Here is an 18,552-nt window from a genome sequence, read left to right as displayed (position 1 = left end):
TGGCATCTGGAATGGTGAATCCTTTCCAGAATGTTTTCAAATGTTTCATGAAATGTATTTCCTAAATAAAAAGACTCAAAAGTCAAAATGACTGCTTTATCCATGGGCTGCAGAATGGATGCTGTATTAGCAGGCATAAAAACATTAGTCTCCTTGTACATTACAGTCTCCTCCATTACAGCTCTTGGGTGACTAGGTACATTGTCAATGAGCAGTAACATGTTGAAAGGAATCTTTTTTTCTGAGCAGTAGATCTTAATAGCAGGCCTAAAATATTCAGTAGCCCATGCTGTAAACAGATGTGCTGTCATCCAGACTTTGTTATTCCATTTCTAGAGCACAGAGTAGATTTAGTATAATTCTTAAGCACCTTGGGATTTTTGGAGGGGGAAAGGAGAATTGGCTTCAACTTAAAGTCACCAGCTGCATTAGTCTTTAATAAGAGAATCAGCCTATCTTTTGAAGCTGTGAAGCCAGGTGTTGACTTCTCCCCTCCAGCTATGAGCATCCTCTTCCAGTATGAAGCTGGTTTGTCTACATTGAAAATCTGTTTTTCAGTGGCCACCTTTATCAGTTATCTTAGTGACATCTTAATAACTTTCTGCAGCTTCTCCATCAGCACTTGCTGCTTCATCTTGCACTTTTATGATACAGAGATGGCTTCTTTCCTTCAAGTGAATGAGACAACCCCTGCTACCTTCCAACTTTTTTCCTCACCCCTCTCAGCCCATATAGAATTAAAGAGAGGTAGGACCTTGCTCTGGATTAGGCTTTGGCGTAAGGAAATGTTGTGTCTGGTTTGACCTTCTGTCCAGAACGCTAAAACTTTGTCTATATCAACAACAGGGCTGTTTCATTTCTTTATCATTCATAGGAGTAGCACTTTCAATTTCCTTTAAGAACTTTTCCTTTGCATTATGATTTGGCTAACTGTTTGGCAGAAGAGGCTGACCTTTTGACCTTTCTTGGCTTCCCATATGCCTTCCTCATAAAGCTTAATCATTTCTAGCTTTTGATTGAAAGTGAGAGAGGTGCAACTCTTCCTTTCACCTGAACACTTAGAAGCCACGGTAGGGGGTTATTAGTTGGCCTAATTTCTTTATTGTTTGTTTCAAGGAATAGGGAGGCCTGAGGAGAAAGAGACAGGCGAGGGAATGGCCAGTCAGTGGAGCAATCAGAGTCTACACAACATTTATGAATTAAGTTAGTCCTCTTATGGGGTCGGAGTCTTTGAACCCCAAAGCAATTATAGTAGTAACATCAAAGATAACTGATCACAGATCACTGTAACAGATATAATGATATTGAAAAAAGTTTGAAATATTGCAAGAATTACCGAAATATGTCACAGAGATACAAAGTGAGCACATACTATTGGAAAATGGTGCCAATGGATTTGCTTTAGGCAGGGTTGCTGTAAATTTTAAATTTGTAAAAAAATACAGTATCTGCAAAATGAAGCACAGTAAAACAAGGTATGCCTGTATATCATATGAATGGAATCATATAATGTGACTTTTTGTTTCTGTCATTGCTAGTGTATAGAGATAAAACTAACTTTTGTCTTTGGATCCTATATTCCAAAACTTTGCTGAACTAGTTTATTAATTCTAATAGTTTTTTTTGTGAATTCTTTAGGAGTTCTAAACAGAACATTATGCCAGCTGCATAATCATATAGTTTTACTCCTTCCTTTCCAATTTGGTTGCCTTTTATTTCTCTTTTCTTATATAATTGCTCTAGCTCGAAATTCCTATACATGGTTGGACAGAAATGATAAAAGTAGGTAGACATTCTTTTCTTGTTATTCATCTTCAGGGAAAGGCTTTAAGTCTTGCACCACTGAATATGGTGTTGGCTGTGAGTTTTTCTCACATGCTTTTTATCATGTTGAGGAAATTCCCTTCTATTCCTAGTTAAATATTTTTATCATGAAATTGTGTTGAGTTTTTTCAAGTGCTTTTTCTCCATCAATTGAGATAATCATACAGTTTTTCTCTTTTATTCTATTAATATAATATACATTTCTTAATTTTTTATGTTAAGTAACCCTTGAATTCCTGGGATAAATCCCAATTGGTCACAATGTGTGGATTTTTAATATGCTGCTGGATTTAGTTTTCTGCTACTATTTTGTTTATGATTTTTGCATCTATAATCATAAGACAGATTGCTCTTTAGTTTTCTTGTAATGCCTTTGCCTTTGGTATCAGAACAATGCTGGCCTCATAGACTAAATCAGAATAGGATCCCTGTTTTTCAATTTTTTAAATTTTTGGAGAAGAATTTGAGAAAGGTTGGTGTTAGTTCTTCTTTAAATGCTTGGTAGAATTTATCGGTAAAGCCATTTTATCCTGAGATTGTGTTTGTTAGGAAATTTTTGATTACTAAGTGAATGTCTTTACTTGTTATAGGTCTATTCAGATTTTCTAGTTCTTCTTGAGCAACTATTAGTAGTTTGTGTGTTTTGAGGAATTTTCCCATTTAACCTAAGTTATTCAATTTGTTGATATACAGTCATTTATAGTATTCTCTTATAATCCTTTTTTATATCTTTATGGTCTGTAGTAATATCTCACTTTTATTCCTGATTTTAATGATTTGAGTCTTCTCCCTTAGCCAATCTAGGTAAAGATTTGTTCATTTTAAATTATTTTAAAGAACCACATTTTGGTTTTGTTGATTTTTTTCTATTGTTTCTCTATCTTGTATGTCATTTATTTCCATTCTAATTGTTACTATTTCCATCCTTTTGCTAACTTGGATTTAGTTTGCTCTTCTTTTTCTATTTCCTTAAGGTATAAAATTAGGTTAGGTCAATATGACATCCTTCTTCTTTGTTAATGGAGACATTTACTGCTAGAGATTTCCATTTTCACACTGCTTTCACTGCATCTCATAAGGTGTAGTATGTTGTTTTTCATAGGTTTTTTTTTTTGTCTCAAAGTATTTTCTAACTTCTCTTATGATTTATTCTTTGTCCCATTGGTTGTATATGAGTGTGTTGTTTAATTTTCTCATATTTGTGGATGTTCCAGTTTTTCTTTTGATTTCTAGTTTTATTTTTTTGTTATTAGAGAAAGTTCTTTGTATGATTTCTATTTTTAAAAATGTATCGAGACTTACTTTGATGCCTAGAGTATGATCTCTACTATGTGCGTCACATGCACTTGAGAAGAATATGTACTCTGCTGTTGTTTTTGCAATATTCTGTATACATCTGTTAGGTCTAACTGGTTTATAGCATTGCTCAAATCATTCATGTCCACACTGATCTTCTACCTAATTCTCTTATTGAAAGTGATAATATTAAAATCTCCAACTATTATTGTAGAACTCTATTTCTCCCTTCAATTATGTCAATTTTTGCTTCCTATATATTCAGGCTTTGCAGCTAGATGTTTATAATTATTAGTATTATATCTTCTTGATGGATTGACTATTTTATCATTGTATAATGTCCTTTGTTATTTAATGATTTTTGTCTAAAAATCTATTTTGTCTTATGTTAGTATAGCCACTCAGCTCTATGTGGCTTATCTCATGAAATATCTTTTGATTATTGCATGATATTTGTGTGGAATAGCCTTTAATCATCATTTTTCACATATTCTTTCTTCTCCTTTCTCTTCTCTTCTTTTGGGATTATCTTTATATGTTGGTACATCATACATATTTATCAAATAAGAAAACTCATGACTTCTGAGTCAACACCTGATTGGTATTTGATACAAATTTACATCTATTTCTTTTCTTAAAACATAATGAAACAACCCTTTTAGGAAGAAAGGGATATTTTCTTAACTAATACATTGCCTAGCATAAATATTTGTGAAATAAAACTAAAAAGTTTTCTAAGTGTTCATATTTTTAAAAGAAAAAAAAGGGCACAAATATATTAACAGTCATTAACTTTTATATGTAGAAAAAAATGCTATTATCAATTCATTTAAAAAACATCTTTCTTTTCAAAACTTTCTTAAACATAGATGCTACATGTTAATCAGGCCAGTTTTACGAAGAAGAAAACAATGTAGCCTATTCAATAGATTGTGAGCTTGGTAGAATGTAATCTTCATGAGTGCAGGATATTTTGTTACTTTAATTCCCATAGATATATATCCACCATCTAGAACAGTGCCTGATACATAGTTTGTGCTATACCAATGAGTGAATAAATGAGTGAATGAATAAATGAAGATAACTTAAGGATGTATTAATATTAAAAAATATATATCCTATTTTATATGGGTTGTCAGTTTAGAAATTGTGCATTTTCAGATAACCAAAAAATAGCACTTACACAGTGCAAGTTGGTATAGGGAAAATGATCTGCAAGGTCATATTATACTACCAATTTTCAATAGTTATTTGACATAGATAACACAGGTAGGTTTGATGAAGGTTTTGTCATATGGTATTAAGTATTTTGTCTGGTTATCTATTGCCCATCACTATCCTGTGCATAATGGTGTATACTGATCCTTTATAGCCATTTCAAATTTATAATCTTGATGAGAAAATTGGGACAAATATGTTGGCCTAGGTTAAAACCAAAAACTGAAACCAACTCTTAGTGGTTTTATTTATGCTTTTGCATTTCAGAGAGTATTTTTCAGGTTTTTAAAAACGTTACATTTAGCACAGAATATACAAAGAGAAATGGCTGGATATTTATAGACCACCACTATAATTTTAGAGAAAAATAAGAAAGGACAGTGCATATGGATAGAAAGTACAAATTACCTAAAAACAAAAGAATGAATATGGCAGAACAGTGCCTTAAAAATCATGATACGGAAATACAGAAGGCAGGAGACATGACGTAATGATCTCACTATAGTCAGTTTTTGGCATATCATAACTAGAGAATGGGGGATATTTCCTGGCATACTTAAAATGAAAGTAGAGTACTTTGGGGGAACTTTCAGATGAGAACATTAGCATTTGTTAAATTTTACAAAACAGTTGAAAAATCTACATAAGTCAAATTATTTCGGTTGCAAAGAAATGGATAAACAGCATCACAAAAGTCATGCAGAGAGAACAGTAAATTTATTTTTTAACCCGTAAACAGAAATCATTAGTGGAGGTCACAGTGAGTCAGAATTTGACTAATACAATAAAAAGTCATTAAAAAATTCGCCCTGCTCAATATGGTTTTTTGTGAGAGTGTCCTCATTAGGGAAGAATGAGGAATGACAATCTGCAAGGTGCTGTGGGTAGCTTTCTGCACTGGAGTGAGCTCTGTCTCAGTGACCTCAAAGACCCTTCCTAATCTCAGATTCTGTCACCTTCTCCTATGGGTTATATTATGTTGTTGATGCTATTTTTCTGTTTTCCACTTTTCCTGTGAGTATTCTTTTAAAATGTATTTAAACTGTACCATTAAGTTTTTAAGATGTAGTATGACCTACATAAGGTTTTTAAACTCTCAGAAAACTTTAGAGATGTTCTTATCCCAAGACTGTATCCTGGCCTGATGACCTCACAAATCTCTGTCCATTATTTATAAAAATAGCTTTTGAAAGTACCCAGTGTAGTTAATTAAACCATAGTTACCCCTTGGTTGTTCTGGATTTGGTTCCCATGATAAGTTATGTCAGATATATGTGTCCTTATTCAATAAATGGTGCTGGGAAAACTGGATAGCCACATATGGAAGACTGAAAGAGAATTCGCACCTTTTACCTCTCACAAAATCAACTCATGGTCAATAACAGACTTAAACCCAAAGTGTGAAACTATAAGAATTCTAGAAGGAAATGTTGAAAAAATTCTTATAGACATTGGCCTAGGCAACGAATTTATGAGGAAGACCCCAAAGGCCATCACAGCAACAACAAAAGTAAATAAGTGGGACCTGATCAAGTTAAAAAGCTTCTGCACAGCCAAGGAAACTATCATGAGAGCAAACAGACAACCTACAGAATGGGAGAAAATATTTGCATGTTACACATCTGATAAAGGGCTAATAACTAGAATCTATATAGAACTCAGGAAAATCAGCAAGAAAAAAACAAACAACCCTTTCAAAAAGTGGGCACAGGACATGAACAGAAACTTTTCAAAAGAAGATAGACTAAAGGCTAACAAACATATGAAAAAATGCTCAACATCTCTAATTATCAGGGAAATGCAAATCAAAACCACAATGAGATATCACTTATCCCAATGAGAATGGCCTTTATCAAAAAGTTCCAAAACAATAAATGCTGGCGTGGACGTGGAGAGATAGGAACACTCCTACGCAGCTGGCGGGACTGCAAACTAGTACAACCTCTCTGAAAAGCACTATGGAGATACCTCAAAGAGATTCAAGTAGATCTACCATTTGATCCAGCAATCCCATTACTGGGCACCTACCCAAAAGAACAAACACATCCTGTAAAAAAAGACATCTGTACTGTAATGTTTATATCAGCACAGTTCATAATTGCAAAGCTGTGGAAACAACCCAAGTGTCCATCAATACACTAGTGGATTAATAAAATGTGGTATATGTATACCATGGAGTACTATCAGCCACAAAAAAACAATGGTGATCTAGCACCTCTTGTATTTTCCTGGATAGAGCTGGAACCTATTCCACTAGGTGAAATATCCCAAGAATGGAAAAATAGCACCACATGTACTCACCATCAAATTGGTTTTAACTGATCAACCCCTAAGTGCACATATAGCAATAACATTCATCAGGTGTCGGGCAGATGGGAGGGAGGAGGAGGAGATGAGTATATACTTACATAATGAGTACGATGTGCACCATCTGGGGGATGAACACGCTTGAAGCTCTGACTTGGGTGGGGCAAGGGCAATATACCTAAACACTTGTACCCCCATAATATGCTGAAATAAAAAGGAAAAAATAAAATATATTGTGGAAATATCCCCATGGTAATATATTTAACTTATGACTTTTGATAATTGTATACTATAGCACAGTGTGACTATGCCATAATTTATTCACCCATTCCCCTGTTGAAGGACATTTAGATTATGTACAGGGTTTTGCCACCACAAACTATTTGCTGAAATAAACAAAGTCTTGCATTTTCTGTGAAAATAAACAACCTTGGACATGTATGCACAAGTGCAGGTGATTTTATTTCTTTATGATGACTTACTAGACATAAGATTTCTGGGTCACATGGTCAGTGCATTTTTCATTGTAATAGATATTGCTAGATTACTTTTTTAAAAAGTGACAGAATGGACTCAGGTGGGTCAAAGGCAATATATGTAACCTAAACATTTGCACCCCTGTAATATGCTGAAATAAAAATGAGTGACAGAATGTTCTATTTCAATAGTTTGAGACTATTTCCTATATCCTTAGCGTACAAATACTTTTAAAAAATTTATTGTACTTTATTTTTATAAAAACATAATATACATAGTTAAAAAAGTAAAGTAGTACTATAGGATAGCAGTGTCCTTCTTTTTCCCCAACTCTGCTCTTCTCCTGGAAGCACTGTCAACTCTTTTAGATGTTTCTTTTGGTTCCTAAGTCTATGCACTTGAAAATATAAGGCTCTCTTACTTTTTAAATTTGAGGCATCATCTCTTGACTTCTTTCATATTTTGTGCTTCATACTCGAATCCCCATCTCATCCTAGCAGTATAGGAATGCAGTTATTTCAAATCTTGGTTAAATATATATTCCACATTGATATTGTTTTGACAATATTAACATACTTTCACAGTTGAGCCAGTATACAACTAATATTTTTTTCTAGAATTGATCATTTTCTTGCTTTTCTGTCTGTTTTCTATGTACCCATTGCTAAAGCTTCACCAAACCCCTTCCAAAGAATTAAACTTTCTCAACGTGATAAAAAAAATCAAGTAATCTTAATTTCTGTTATATTTATCCTTTATTTTATTTGAAAAAATTTTAGAGCCCTGTCTTCTGTAGCCTTCTGTCCTCTTGCTCCACTTTACTCCTTGGTTTATAGGCTTTTTCTCAGCTGTCTTATGAGACTGTCCTTCGCTGTTATCCTGGGAATTGTTTTTTTTTTTCTTATGGAATACCACCTATTTCTTGAATTCCAAGTCTTTTCATATTTGATTTACTTACTCATTTTGGTGGAGCATCTTCACTAGGAGCTTTCTGTAAGAGTGCTTTTGCAAGATACATTTTTGAGTTCTTCTAAGTAGCTTAATTGCTTCCTTTGTTGGGTATAAAATTCTAAATGAGAAATAATCTTCAGTTGAAATTTTAAGGCCAACTGTTGCTACTGGGAAGTCTGATATCAATTTGATTTGCTGTTTTTATCCCTGAAAACTTTTTACAATCTTTTCTTTATTGCCACTATGTAAAATTTTTTGATAATAAGCCTTGAATTGTACTGGACATTTAATAGACCCTTTAAATCTGAAAAACGATTAAGTTCTTAATATATTTGTTACTTTGACGTCATTCTCTTGAATTTTTGTTTTAATATTTAAATAGTTAACTGTTCTGAAATGTTGACTCTCTTGGCATTTTTCTCTTCAGAGAGACTTAGGTTTCAGTTTTCTCTATCTTGCTAAAGCCAGTTACCACTTATCAATCCATTTTTCATCTTCATCCCAAAATATGTTGCTATTTCTTGCCTAATAATGTCTTCTTTTCTTGTTCGACCAATTCTTTGAGGAAAAAAAAAAATCCCTTGACTGTAATATAATTTTAGTGGGAATTTGGGGAGATCTGAAGGCAAATACATGCATTTTAGTCTTCTATGTAGTTTTTTAGAAAACATGGCAAGAATGTCTTTAAAATATTTACTAGTTGCTGATGAAGTTAGTAATTACTTTTTAAGCTGCTAACATAATATAAAATATACTTAGCTTATGTATTTCTCCCTAAGTTACAGAAATGATTAATTTTAAATCAATACCTGAATTTTTCTTTTTTCCATCAATGCTGCCACACTTCTGTTTACTTGTTCAGTTGAAACATTTTCTTCAAACCAAGATTTACATCTTCCCCTCTGTTTGCTCACAAGAAAACCATCTCGAAGATAAACATTTATTTTATTCTGTACATTGATCTTGGTGCAGTCTTCACATAGCGATGAATAGTGAGTTTGTATCATTATGTAGTATGCTTATGAAATAACCATTTTTTTTAAACATAGTGCCAAGGTCAGTAGAGCATCCTAAATGGAACTGGAGGACTAAACCAGAAAGCCGTGATTTTGATGAATTGAATCACATCCTTCAAGAGAGCAAGAAGCTGGGGAAAGCCCTTGAGAATCTATCTCGAAGTAAGTTCATTTACTTGATTATAATTGAAATTCCTCACCAATAATAAAGGAGAAACATTCATTACTAGGGCCAAGAACCCATTTCCAACATCCTCATTATAATTCCATGAGAGACTGAGGAGTTCTAAGGACATAAGATTAGAAATGAAGATTGATTTTGCATATTACACATATTCGTGGGTAGACTGATTATGTAGAGTAGAAGTAGTTATAGAACCCCTCATAGCTGCTTGACCCCAGCTCTTTACATGGTTTCTGTTACTCAGCTCATATGTGCACCTAATGGTATCTTCTTCATTCTTCTCTTTTGAAACACATTTTTGAGTGTCTTTCTAACTAATAAACATATGTATTGCCTCTATGATGTCTCTAAACTCAAAGATCTTAACTGGCCAGAGTCTTCTTAGAATACTCTCAAAGCCTAGCACAGTGCCTTGTAACTTACTTTTTTTTTTTTTTTTTTTTTTTAATAAAAGCAATGAAGTTAAGCTGAGATCGTAGGTTAGAGTTTTGCTCTGGCATACCATGAGGTAAATTATTTGATTCCAGGAGCCTTGGTTCTCTTGTTTCCAAAGCAGGAAGACATGAGTGTGCCTCTTCTTCTGGAAGATGTTAAGGTTTAAAATGATACATTTCAAGTAAAAACTTTTAAATAAATGTTATTGTCAGGAGAGTAGGCAACCTAACAACTATTGCAATTTGATAAATGTATTCTATTGTGTGTTTAGTAGTGTGTTCAAAGTATTCCTACCTTTGGTTTCTTAAATGTTACTCAATTTTAAAAATTAGGCACCTTTAGAAACATATTAATGCTGTGGCCTTAGCAAATTATTTTTTTCCAGTTAGTGCTATGAAATGGCAAAGATTTTAAATAGAAAGTAGTTGGAACACTAGCAAATTCCAAGGGATTATATTTTAGGATCTCTAATTTTAGGATTTTTCCTCTATATTTTAGGATTTTTTCCCAGATAGCACAGTTTTACTAATTTCATGATCTGTATGAAAGTTAAACATTGCCCTTTGATTTATTTTGGGAGAAGTTTTATATATATACATATATAAATATATACATATATTTATATATATACAAACACACACATATACATGTGTATATGTGTGTATATACACATGTGTATATACATGTGTATATATCATATTATATATTTACATATGGTATTTTTATATGTGTGTATATATAGCTTTAGTTTTTTTAAACTTCTTCATTCATAACTCATCAGAATCTTTTTTTAGACTTTTGTGCAATGAATCCTTTTCAAAGGTTAAGCTGCCTTATAATAGAATCTTATAACCATGCCATTAGTAGAAATCCTCTGGAAGAGATTCAAGAAAATTATGCTTTTGCTAGACTTACTTTTGGAACAAATAACAATAAAGTGAGTTTCATCTTACTACCATATTATGTTCATAAAAAGAGCCTGATCCTATTAATATGGCAAATACGCATATTAATATTTATAAATTATACCGTTTAGGCAGATCCTGTGGCACTTTGCAGCCTCTCAATTTATCTAATAATGTGAGCTAAAAGAAGGATGATTGAAGAATGTGCTTGATTATTGCACAGATCTTCAGATATACGATCAGTCAACTTTTACATTTTAAGATGTGACAACTGCCTTGCAAACATTTATACTGTTGTTAATTTATAAGATGCTAGTTGGTCCATCCCCAAAACTTTTAAATAATGGGATTTGACTGCACTTCAAATTATGTACGTGTCCAGAGTTCTAGCAGAAGTGTCAGAGTTCAAGCTGCGGTCTATCCTGGAAAACCTGGCTATGGCCTTAGAGGTTGTCTTAGCCCCTTCAGGCTGCTATAACAAAATACTGTAGACTGGGTGGCTTATAAATGGTAGAAATTTATTTTGTACAGTTCTGGAGGTAGGGCAGTCCAAGATCAAGGTGCTGGCAGGTTTGGTGTCTGATGAGGATCTATTTTCTTGGTTCGTAGATGGTGACTTCTAGTTGTGTTCTTACATGGCGGAAGGGGCATGATAGCTCATTGAGGTCTCTATTTGTAAGGGCACTGATCCCATTTATGGGGGTCTGCTTTCAGGACCTAATCACCTCCCGTGCCCCACCTTCTAATACCATCACATTGGGGATTAGGTTTCAACTTATGAGTTCTGGGGGACAAAAACATTCAGACAATAGCGCAAATGGAGCCTTTCATCTGAGTCCTGTGATCGGAAGCCAGTGGGAGGCTTGTTTAATTTTGGAGGGCAGCAGTCTGGAGAAACAATAAAGGCTAGGGAGCAGTCCTCAGTCAGCAGGGTAGAAGAGAGGTAGGTATGGGACGTTACTCTAGGGATAAAGTCAGGGCCAAAGGTATCAGGTGGGGCAGCAGCTGAGCCCAAATAAAGGGTACCAGTCAGCTCTTATTTGTAGGCTGGAGGGTCAACTTTGGCATCACTTGATGGTTTTGAGAGACTATCTTTTGAGAGTATTTTTCTGGAGTTTATGTGAGGTAAGAAGATGGCTGGTTACATAGGGAGGGATTGCTATTTTTTCTCTTTTATCTATTGAATATTTTTTCTGAACAAAATGATACTTTGTTGGGATGATTTGAGTTTCTATGATTTCCAGTATCTGAATTTTAATACTGAATCCTTGTCTTAGGCCTGACTGTTGACCAGCAAATTATCCACATGCCTGCCATGGTCAGTACAGATTAATACAAATGCAGCTTTGCTATTTACTGATGTTTATTTTTCAGTCTAGTTGCTCACAGTTTAGCTATGTAATCGCAAACCTACTTCTCTCTTTATCCTGAGCCAGGATATAATTCCTTCTTGTTAGAACTTGTCTGACTCTTATAATAGTTTCAGGCTAACAACTCTTTCTCTGATTTGATGTTGATTTATTGCCCATTGTTTTAATTACTAGGAGAACATAGGGGATGGAATTTTCTTCCAGATATGGTCTAAAGGAATACTCAATGTTTTGATACTGTGGCTCTTTCTCTCCAGCAGCATAGCCTTTGATGGAAAAGGCTAGAAGTTTTTAGTGATCTCCTAATTTTAGTACAGTCTCTGATGAGAATTTGCTCTTTGCTTTATCTTCGTTGTACATTCTTTCAAAACCTGTATGTTTTAAGAGTATTGTCTTTTAGTTGAAATTGACAGCAAATGATGCTTTGCATCTTTCAACATGCTGGAATTATCTCAGCTGTGCAACTGTCAGCTTTTAGAGTGTTAAATACACACACAGACAGAAGTGGAGACCAGATAGTCTCTCCAGCTTGCAAACATGATTTTTTTTGTTTCAGTGACAACTGTCCCATGCTCTTTTTCTGGCTTTTTGCAGATCTTTCAATGTAATGTTCTGTCTCAGAATCAGTCCTAAGCTGTGGCTATCTTCATGATATTACTCTCTCATAAAGGTAGGCGTGTTGGAATGACTTACGGTATCTTAATGCCACGTAGTCATGATGTGGTAGGCATAGTGGGTTCTGTAGCGTTTCTGGACTTTCTTCAAACATTGCTTCTCTCCTCTCAGGAACTTGGACTCTTAGCCATTCCTTCAAGTATTTGCCTCCATCTGACTTTCAACCAGTAAGCAAAATTGTTTCTAAATAGGGACGCTGTGAAGATGCAAGACTTTCACATCCCCAATGAATGTATCTCATCCAGGGGCTGTAATTGGAGGGCAAAGGGCCTCAGGGCAGTGTCCTTCCTGGGCATGTTACCAGGACCTGTCATCTCAATACTGGTTATTTTAATCTTAGTTGATTAAGGTGGTATTGGGTTGATTAAGTTGTCAGGTATCTTCACTATAAGGTTACTTTCTTTCCTTGTGTTGACAGAAATACTTTGAGGCTATGAAAATACCTTATTTCTTTACAAATTTGCACTCACTAATATTAGCATTTATTGGTAGATCTTTCCCGCAACAGTTATTACTGTGGTGTTCTAAAGGTAATTTTCTATTTCTCTCATTCTTTCTACATTTATTAATCAAAATCCTTGTGTAAAGAGATAGAAATATAGACTTCTAAGCACTCCTATAATAACGGCCTACTCTTTGCTTGCTACTGGCTGTTAGTCCACTGAATATTGAGATATGGATATGGACATGTTTGTGGATATGGATATGAATATCATTATAGATGGAATCATCTATTAATAGATACTGATACAAGGAGACTAAAATAAATATCTTCAAAGGCAAAACCAATTTCCACTGATTTATCTTGGTTTTAAAAATACTAAATTTGCCAGATTAAATTTATTCAATAGCTTAAGAAATAATATCTAAAAGGGACAGATATGTTAAGAGGACTTGATATTTCCTTTTCTATCTAAATTTTTCATAATCTTTACCTATTTCACACATGTATTCTGAAACCCAACAAACTACCTGCAGATATGTGGTTCACCAGAAATCTGAGGTAGCTTTATTAGTAATTATTATTTTGAGAATGGCGTAAGTCACATCAAAATAAATAGAATAGATACATGTATATATAAAAAAACTAGTGAGTAATTTTAGGAAACCTTTTCCAAGAATGAAAGCAAATGGTGTACTTTTATTAGACATTTATTTTGTCATTCTGAATTATTTTCAGTTAGAGAACATCTTCTCACTTAACTGTACTTCAGCCCCCTACACACATACTCCCCCCTCACCCCAACACTTGTCTAAGCTTGCAGTCAAAGTATAAACTCAATCAGTTTTAGGTACACATTTTAAAAGTGCTGATTTTTGAGTAGAGTGTGTACCCTCTGTTATATCCATTTTCGATGCCATAATGAACATCAACCAAGGCAGATACAAGTGCTGTCACAGAGAGAACTCTGGACTGAAAGATGACTTGGGCTCTGCCCTGCCACTTGCTGGCTTCCGGTTAACAGCACTTAGACTCATGTCTCGGTTTCCTCTTGTATAAAATGAAGGCATTTACACTAGATTGCTATATAGAACCTCTCTAATTTTGACAAGCCTTTAATTTAATGATCTATAATTCATATTCCAAAGCTAGTGCATTAACTGCCATGTGAGTTGTATTTAACTCATGCTAGTTTTGAGCTCGGGACCTCATGAAGCGCATGTAACTCTCATGTCTCTTTACCTTGGGAGCCTCGTGGTGCACAGGCAACTCACATTGCCATGCTGTAGCATACATGTTATGTGATGGGTTGGTCTCTGGGCAGAACTCTTCAGTTGGTTTGTGAAAATCTTACTTGTTGATGTTCTTATTGTTACAGTTAATATTGAAAATTTAATTCATATAATTTATGCATAGAAAACAATAAAAATAACACATTTTTCATTAAATTAGAAGGGATCATTTTGTTTTCAAAGTTTTTATTCTATTTTTGCAATAAAACACCATGGCCCCAAGGGAAAAAAAAATATATATATATATATATTTTTTTTTTTTTTTGAGACAGAGTCTCACTTTGTTGCCCGGGCTAGAGTGCCGTGGTGTCAGCCTAGCTCACAGCAACCTCAAACTCCTGGGCTCAAGTGATCCTTCTGCCTCAGCCTCCCAAGTAGCTGGGACTACAGGCACGTGCCACCATGTCCAGCTAATTTTTTTTCTATATATTTTTAGTTGGCCAATTAATTTCTTTCTTTTTATAGTAGAGACGAGGTCTCGCTCTTGCTCAGGCTGGTTTTGAACTCCTGACCTTGAGTGATCCACCCGCCTCGGCCTCCCAGAATGCTAGGATCACAGGTGTGAGCCACTGCACCCAGGCAAAAAATTTTTTTATAGTGTGGCAGTCAGTGTGTTAAATTGTACTTCTGGCTTATAGATGGAGGTTCGACATGCCTGCGTTCATTCTAGCTCTTTCTTCTCCTCACTCTGCTCTTCCTGTGCTGTGACCTCCTGCACATTTCCCATATATCGGATCTTCATTTTTTCCCGTCTCTCTCTCCTGCTTCTGGTCTCCCTCCTCTCCTGCCAGACGCGACTGTGGACCAGTTTTCCTTGTTCCCTCGTTTCTATCCTTTTGTCTCCTCACGAAATTCCCACCCTTCAATAAATGCTGCCCTTGTCCTGTCTTCTTCATGGTAAGGGTGAGAGTCCCCGGGAAAAATGGCACATGAAAGCTGAACATAATGCTGCAGATTCATGGCTTTCAACGCTGTCACTTACTCTTGGTGAGTCCCTTCCTCTCTCTACCTCCTCTGTGACTATGCAAAACCCACGTAGCACTCTGCAAGCCCTGGCTCAATCCCTACCTCACTGTTTTAGCAAATAGCCTTCCTGCTGGAAAAACATCAGTTATCAAATGTGAGCTTGCTCTGTCTTCTCCTCTCCCCACCTGTATACCTAGGTACACCCCGAACCATCCTGCCCTTCCCCCTCCATTCTCATAGGAGAAGGCGTTTCTCTCCTTTAAGGCCAAGCTCTTCACCCATGCTCTTGATTCCATTTTCTGTCCACTCCTCTGAGATCTGATTTCATTAATTATTTGCCAATAATCCACCAATTATTAACTTTGTGATCCTGGGAAATTTCTTAACATCTCTGTGTCTCAGTTACCTTTATTGTAAAATCAATGTAAAACAATGACACCTACTTTTTAGAGTTTTATCAAATACACTAGAATATCTGAAGTGCTGAGTGTGGTGCTTGGTCTGTAATAATTGCTAATGAAATGTTAGATATTGTATTAGATTTCTATTGCTGCTTAAAAATTACCACCAAGTTAGGGGTAAAATACACAAATGTCTTACCTTACAGTTCCTGTGGCTCAGCGGTATGGGTGTGGGTTAGCTGCTCGAAGTTGAGGCAGGTGGAAAGTAAGGCGTGGGTCGGGCTGCAGTCGCACATGAGGGTCCTCTTGCAGCTCATTTAGGTCATTGGCCAAAGTCAGTCCTTGCAATCGTGGGTCTGAGATCTCTGGTTTCTCATCGGCTGGGTGCTGCTCTCAGAAACAAGAGGCCATTCTCAGGTCCTTGTGTTGTGGTTTCCTCCTCCCACAACAGTAGTTTCCTACTTCTTTGAGGCCACAATGGAGCATCTCCCTGATACTTCACCTTCTTTTAAAGGGCACACCTGATTGGGTCAGGGCCACACAGGGTGATCCCTCTTCTGATTTACCCAAAGTGTCCTGGCTAGTATTCAAGCCCAGGGAGCAATATCCTTCATACTCAGTGGGCCCACTCAGACTCAAGGGAAAGGATTCCTCAGGTATGAATCTTGGAAGCTGTCTTAGAATTCTGCCTGTCACAGATATTATTACATTTATCCAACTATAACATGCTTTGGCTAAGCACTGCCCAGTATAAATGTAACGTGAGCCACATGTGTGATTTTATATTTTCAAGAAGGCATATTAAAAAAAATAATAAGCCAAATGAAATGTGAAATAAATTTCAATAAAATCATTTATTTAACCAAATATATCCAAATTATTATCAATTTCACATGTATTCCATAGAAAACAACTATTGAGATATGTTATATTATTTTTATTTCATTCTAAGTCTTCAAACCTGATGTGAATTTTCATTTCCAGCCCATCTCGGTTCAGACTGGCCACACGCAAGTGTACAGTAGCCGCGTGATGAGTGGCTACCATGTTGCACGCCACAGCTCTAACTAATGTTGAAAACAAGCACATGCTCATGCTCTCCTGTTTTTAACTCTGGACATCATCTGATTTCCATCTTGCTCTTTGATCCAAAGTTTCAGAAAGAGTAGCCAGTGCTCTTTGTCTCTACCTGCTCATCTTTCTGTACTCCTCAGAGCAACTCTCTTATTGCACCCATCACTCCACTGACACTCTTCTCTCTCTGGTCGCCAGTTGATTCTAAATTGCTAAACTGACTGAGCAGTTTTCCAGTCCTCATCTTCTGAAATTGCTCTGATACTTTTAACCCCATTGATCACTCTCTGACGGTGTCATTTCTCGGAGCTGGCACTTACTGGCTCCTCCCTGGGCACCCTCTACACCTCTCCCTGCAGGTCTCATTCCGGAATTCCTCTTTCCTCCCTGCTGCTTTAAATGCTATTCCTGTGGTTCATCCTCTGCCTCTGTTCTTTCAAGTGCTCCTTCCATCCAACCTCATATACCCTCATTGTTTAATTATCACCCCTACACAGTTAAATCAAATGTGTATATTTCCATCCACACGTTTTACACTTTTATACAGCATGCTGCAAGCATCTCTCCACTTGAATGTTCTACTGCCACATGAAACTTAATGTCTCTAACTGGATCGCACCTCCCTCTGCAAACATGACCTTGCTGCTGCATGCTCTGTCTTAGGTGGTTGTAACATGGCTTACCCATTCATCCAAACTGGGATCCTTCTAGACTTCTCACTCTCTCTTACTGTTCACAACTAATTAGTTACCAAACTTGCTCATTTTCCCTCTGAGATACGTCTTGAGTCTGGTTCTTTTCTCCACCTTTATTCATATCTTCTAGCTCTCACTCCCAACATCTCTGACCAGACAGGTGATCATCCATTGAACATTTTGTGCTTCATTCCTGCCCTATGCCAGAGAAAGAAAGTATAGTCCCTGCCCCTGCTGAGCTTCTGGCTGGCTGGATTGCTCTAACCTTATCTCGGGGGAGTCTCATAGCCAAATTCTCTGGGGCTTAATACAATGTAAATATTTTCTCACTCGGGAAATAGCTTGATGTGGTGTTCCAGGATGCAGACTACTTCTACCCTGTCATTCTACTGTCTTCAACATGTGCCTCTCAAGGTCGCTGCAGAAACAGAAGGAGGCAGTGTGTGTGGGGGGGGGGCATGGGGAGGTTTCAAAGGTGAGCCTGGAAGTGGCCCACATTACATCTGCCCACATCCTACGGCTGACTACAAGGGAGGTGGGGAAATGGCTGGCTTGTGTGCCCAGGGAAGCATAGAAATGGCTGCAGAATGAATAAGCATCTTGCCACACTCTTAATTTGTTTCCCTGTTCCTCCAATCAGCCTTCACGGCAAGTGTCGTGGATCTAAAGTGGAAGCCTGAAACTTACTTGTTTCAGATACCCAGTGGCTCCTTAAAACCTCAGAGCAAGTGCTCTGTGGTCTGGCCCTTTATCAGGACTGTAGTGTTGTCTCTCGTGACTTTATGTGCCACACTCACTTGAGGTCCCTCCATCCCACGCACTGGCTTGTGCTGTCCATGCCCTGGAGTCCCACTGTCAGCTCCTTGCACTGCTCTCATCTCCAACATGCTACATCCACTCCTGTCTTCAGCCTCTGCTCAAATATCACTTCCTCCAAGGTCATTTCTCTGTTGCCGTCCTCCTCTGGACTGGATTTTGTGAATCGACTTATATGCTGTGTTCTGGTTTTCATTTCTCTCCTCGC

The 18,552-nt window shown here is 36.5% G+C and overlaps 1 protein-coding gene across 1 annotated transcript in view; it reads left to right on the top strand.

Moving 5' to 3' along the window:
- The window catches only part of C7H8orf34 (chromosome 7 C8orf34 homolog), a 349,392-nt gene that overhangs the window by 86,004 nt on the left and 244,836 nt on the right, over window positions 1-18,552 (top strand). The window contains exon 4 of the mRNA XM_012739907.3: window positions 9,123-9,251. Coding sequence (XP_012595361.3) covers window positions 9,123-9,251 — 129 coding nt within the window. The remainder of the gene's footprint in view (window positions 1-9,122; window positions 9,252-18,552) is intronic.

The sequence above is a fragment of the Microcebus murinus genome, chromosome 7 (genome assembly GCF_040939455.1).
Source record: "Microcebus murinus isolate Inina chromosome 7, M.murinus_Inina_mat1.0, whole genome shotgun sequence".
Lineage (NCBI taxonomy): Eukaryota > Metazoa > Chordata > Mammalia > Primates > Cheirogaleidae > Microcebus > Microcebus murinus.
Note: the sequence above shows the minus strand (reverse complement) of the source record. Positions and strands in the feature narration are given on the sequence as shown.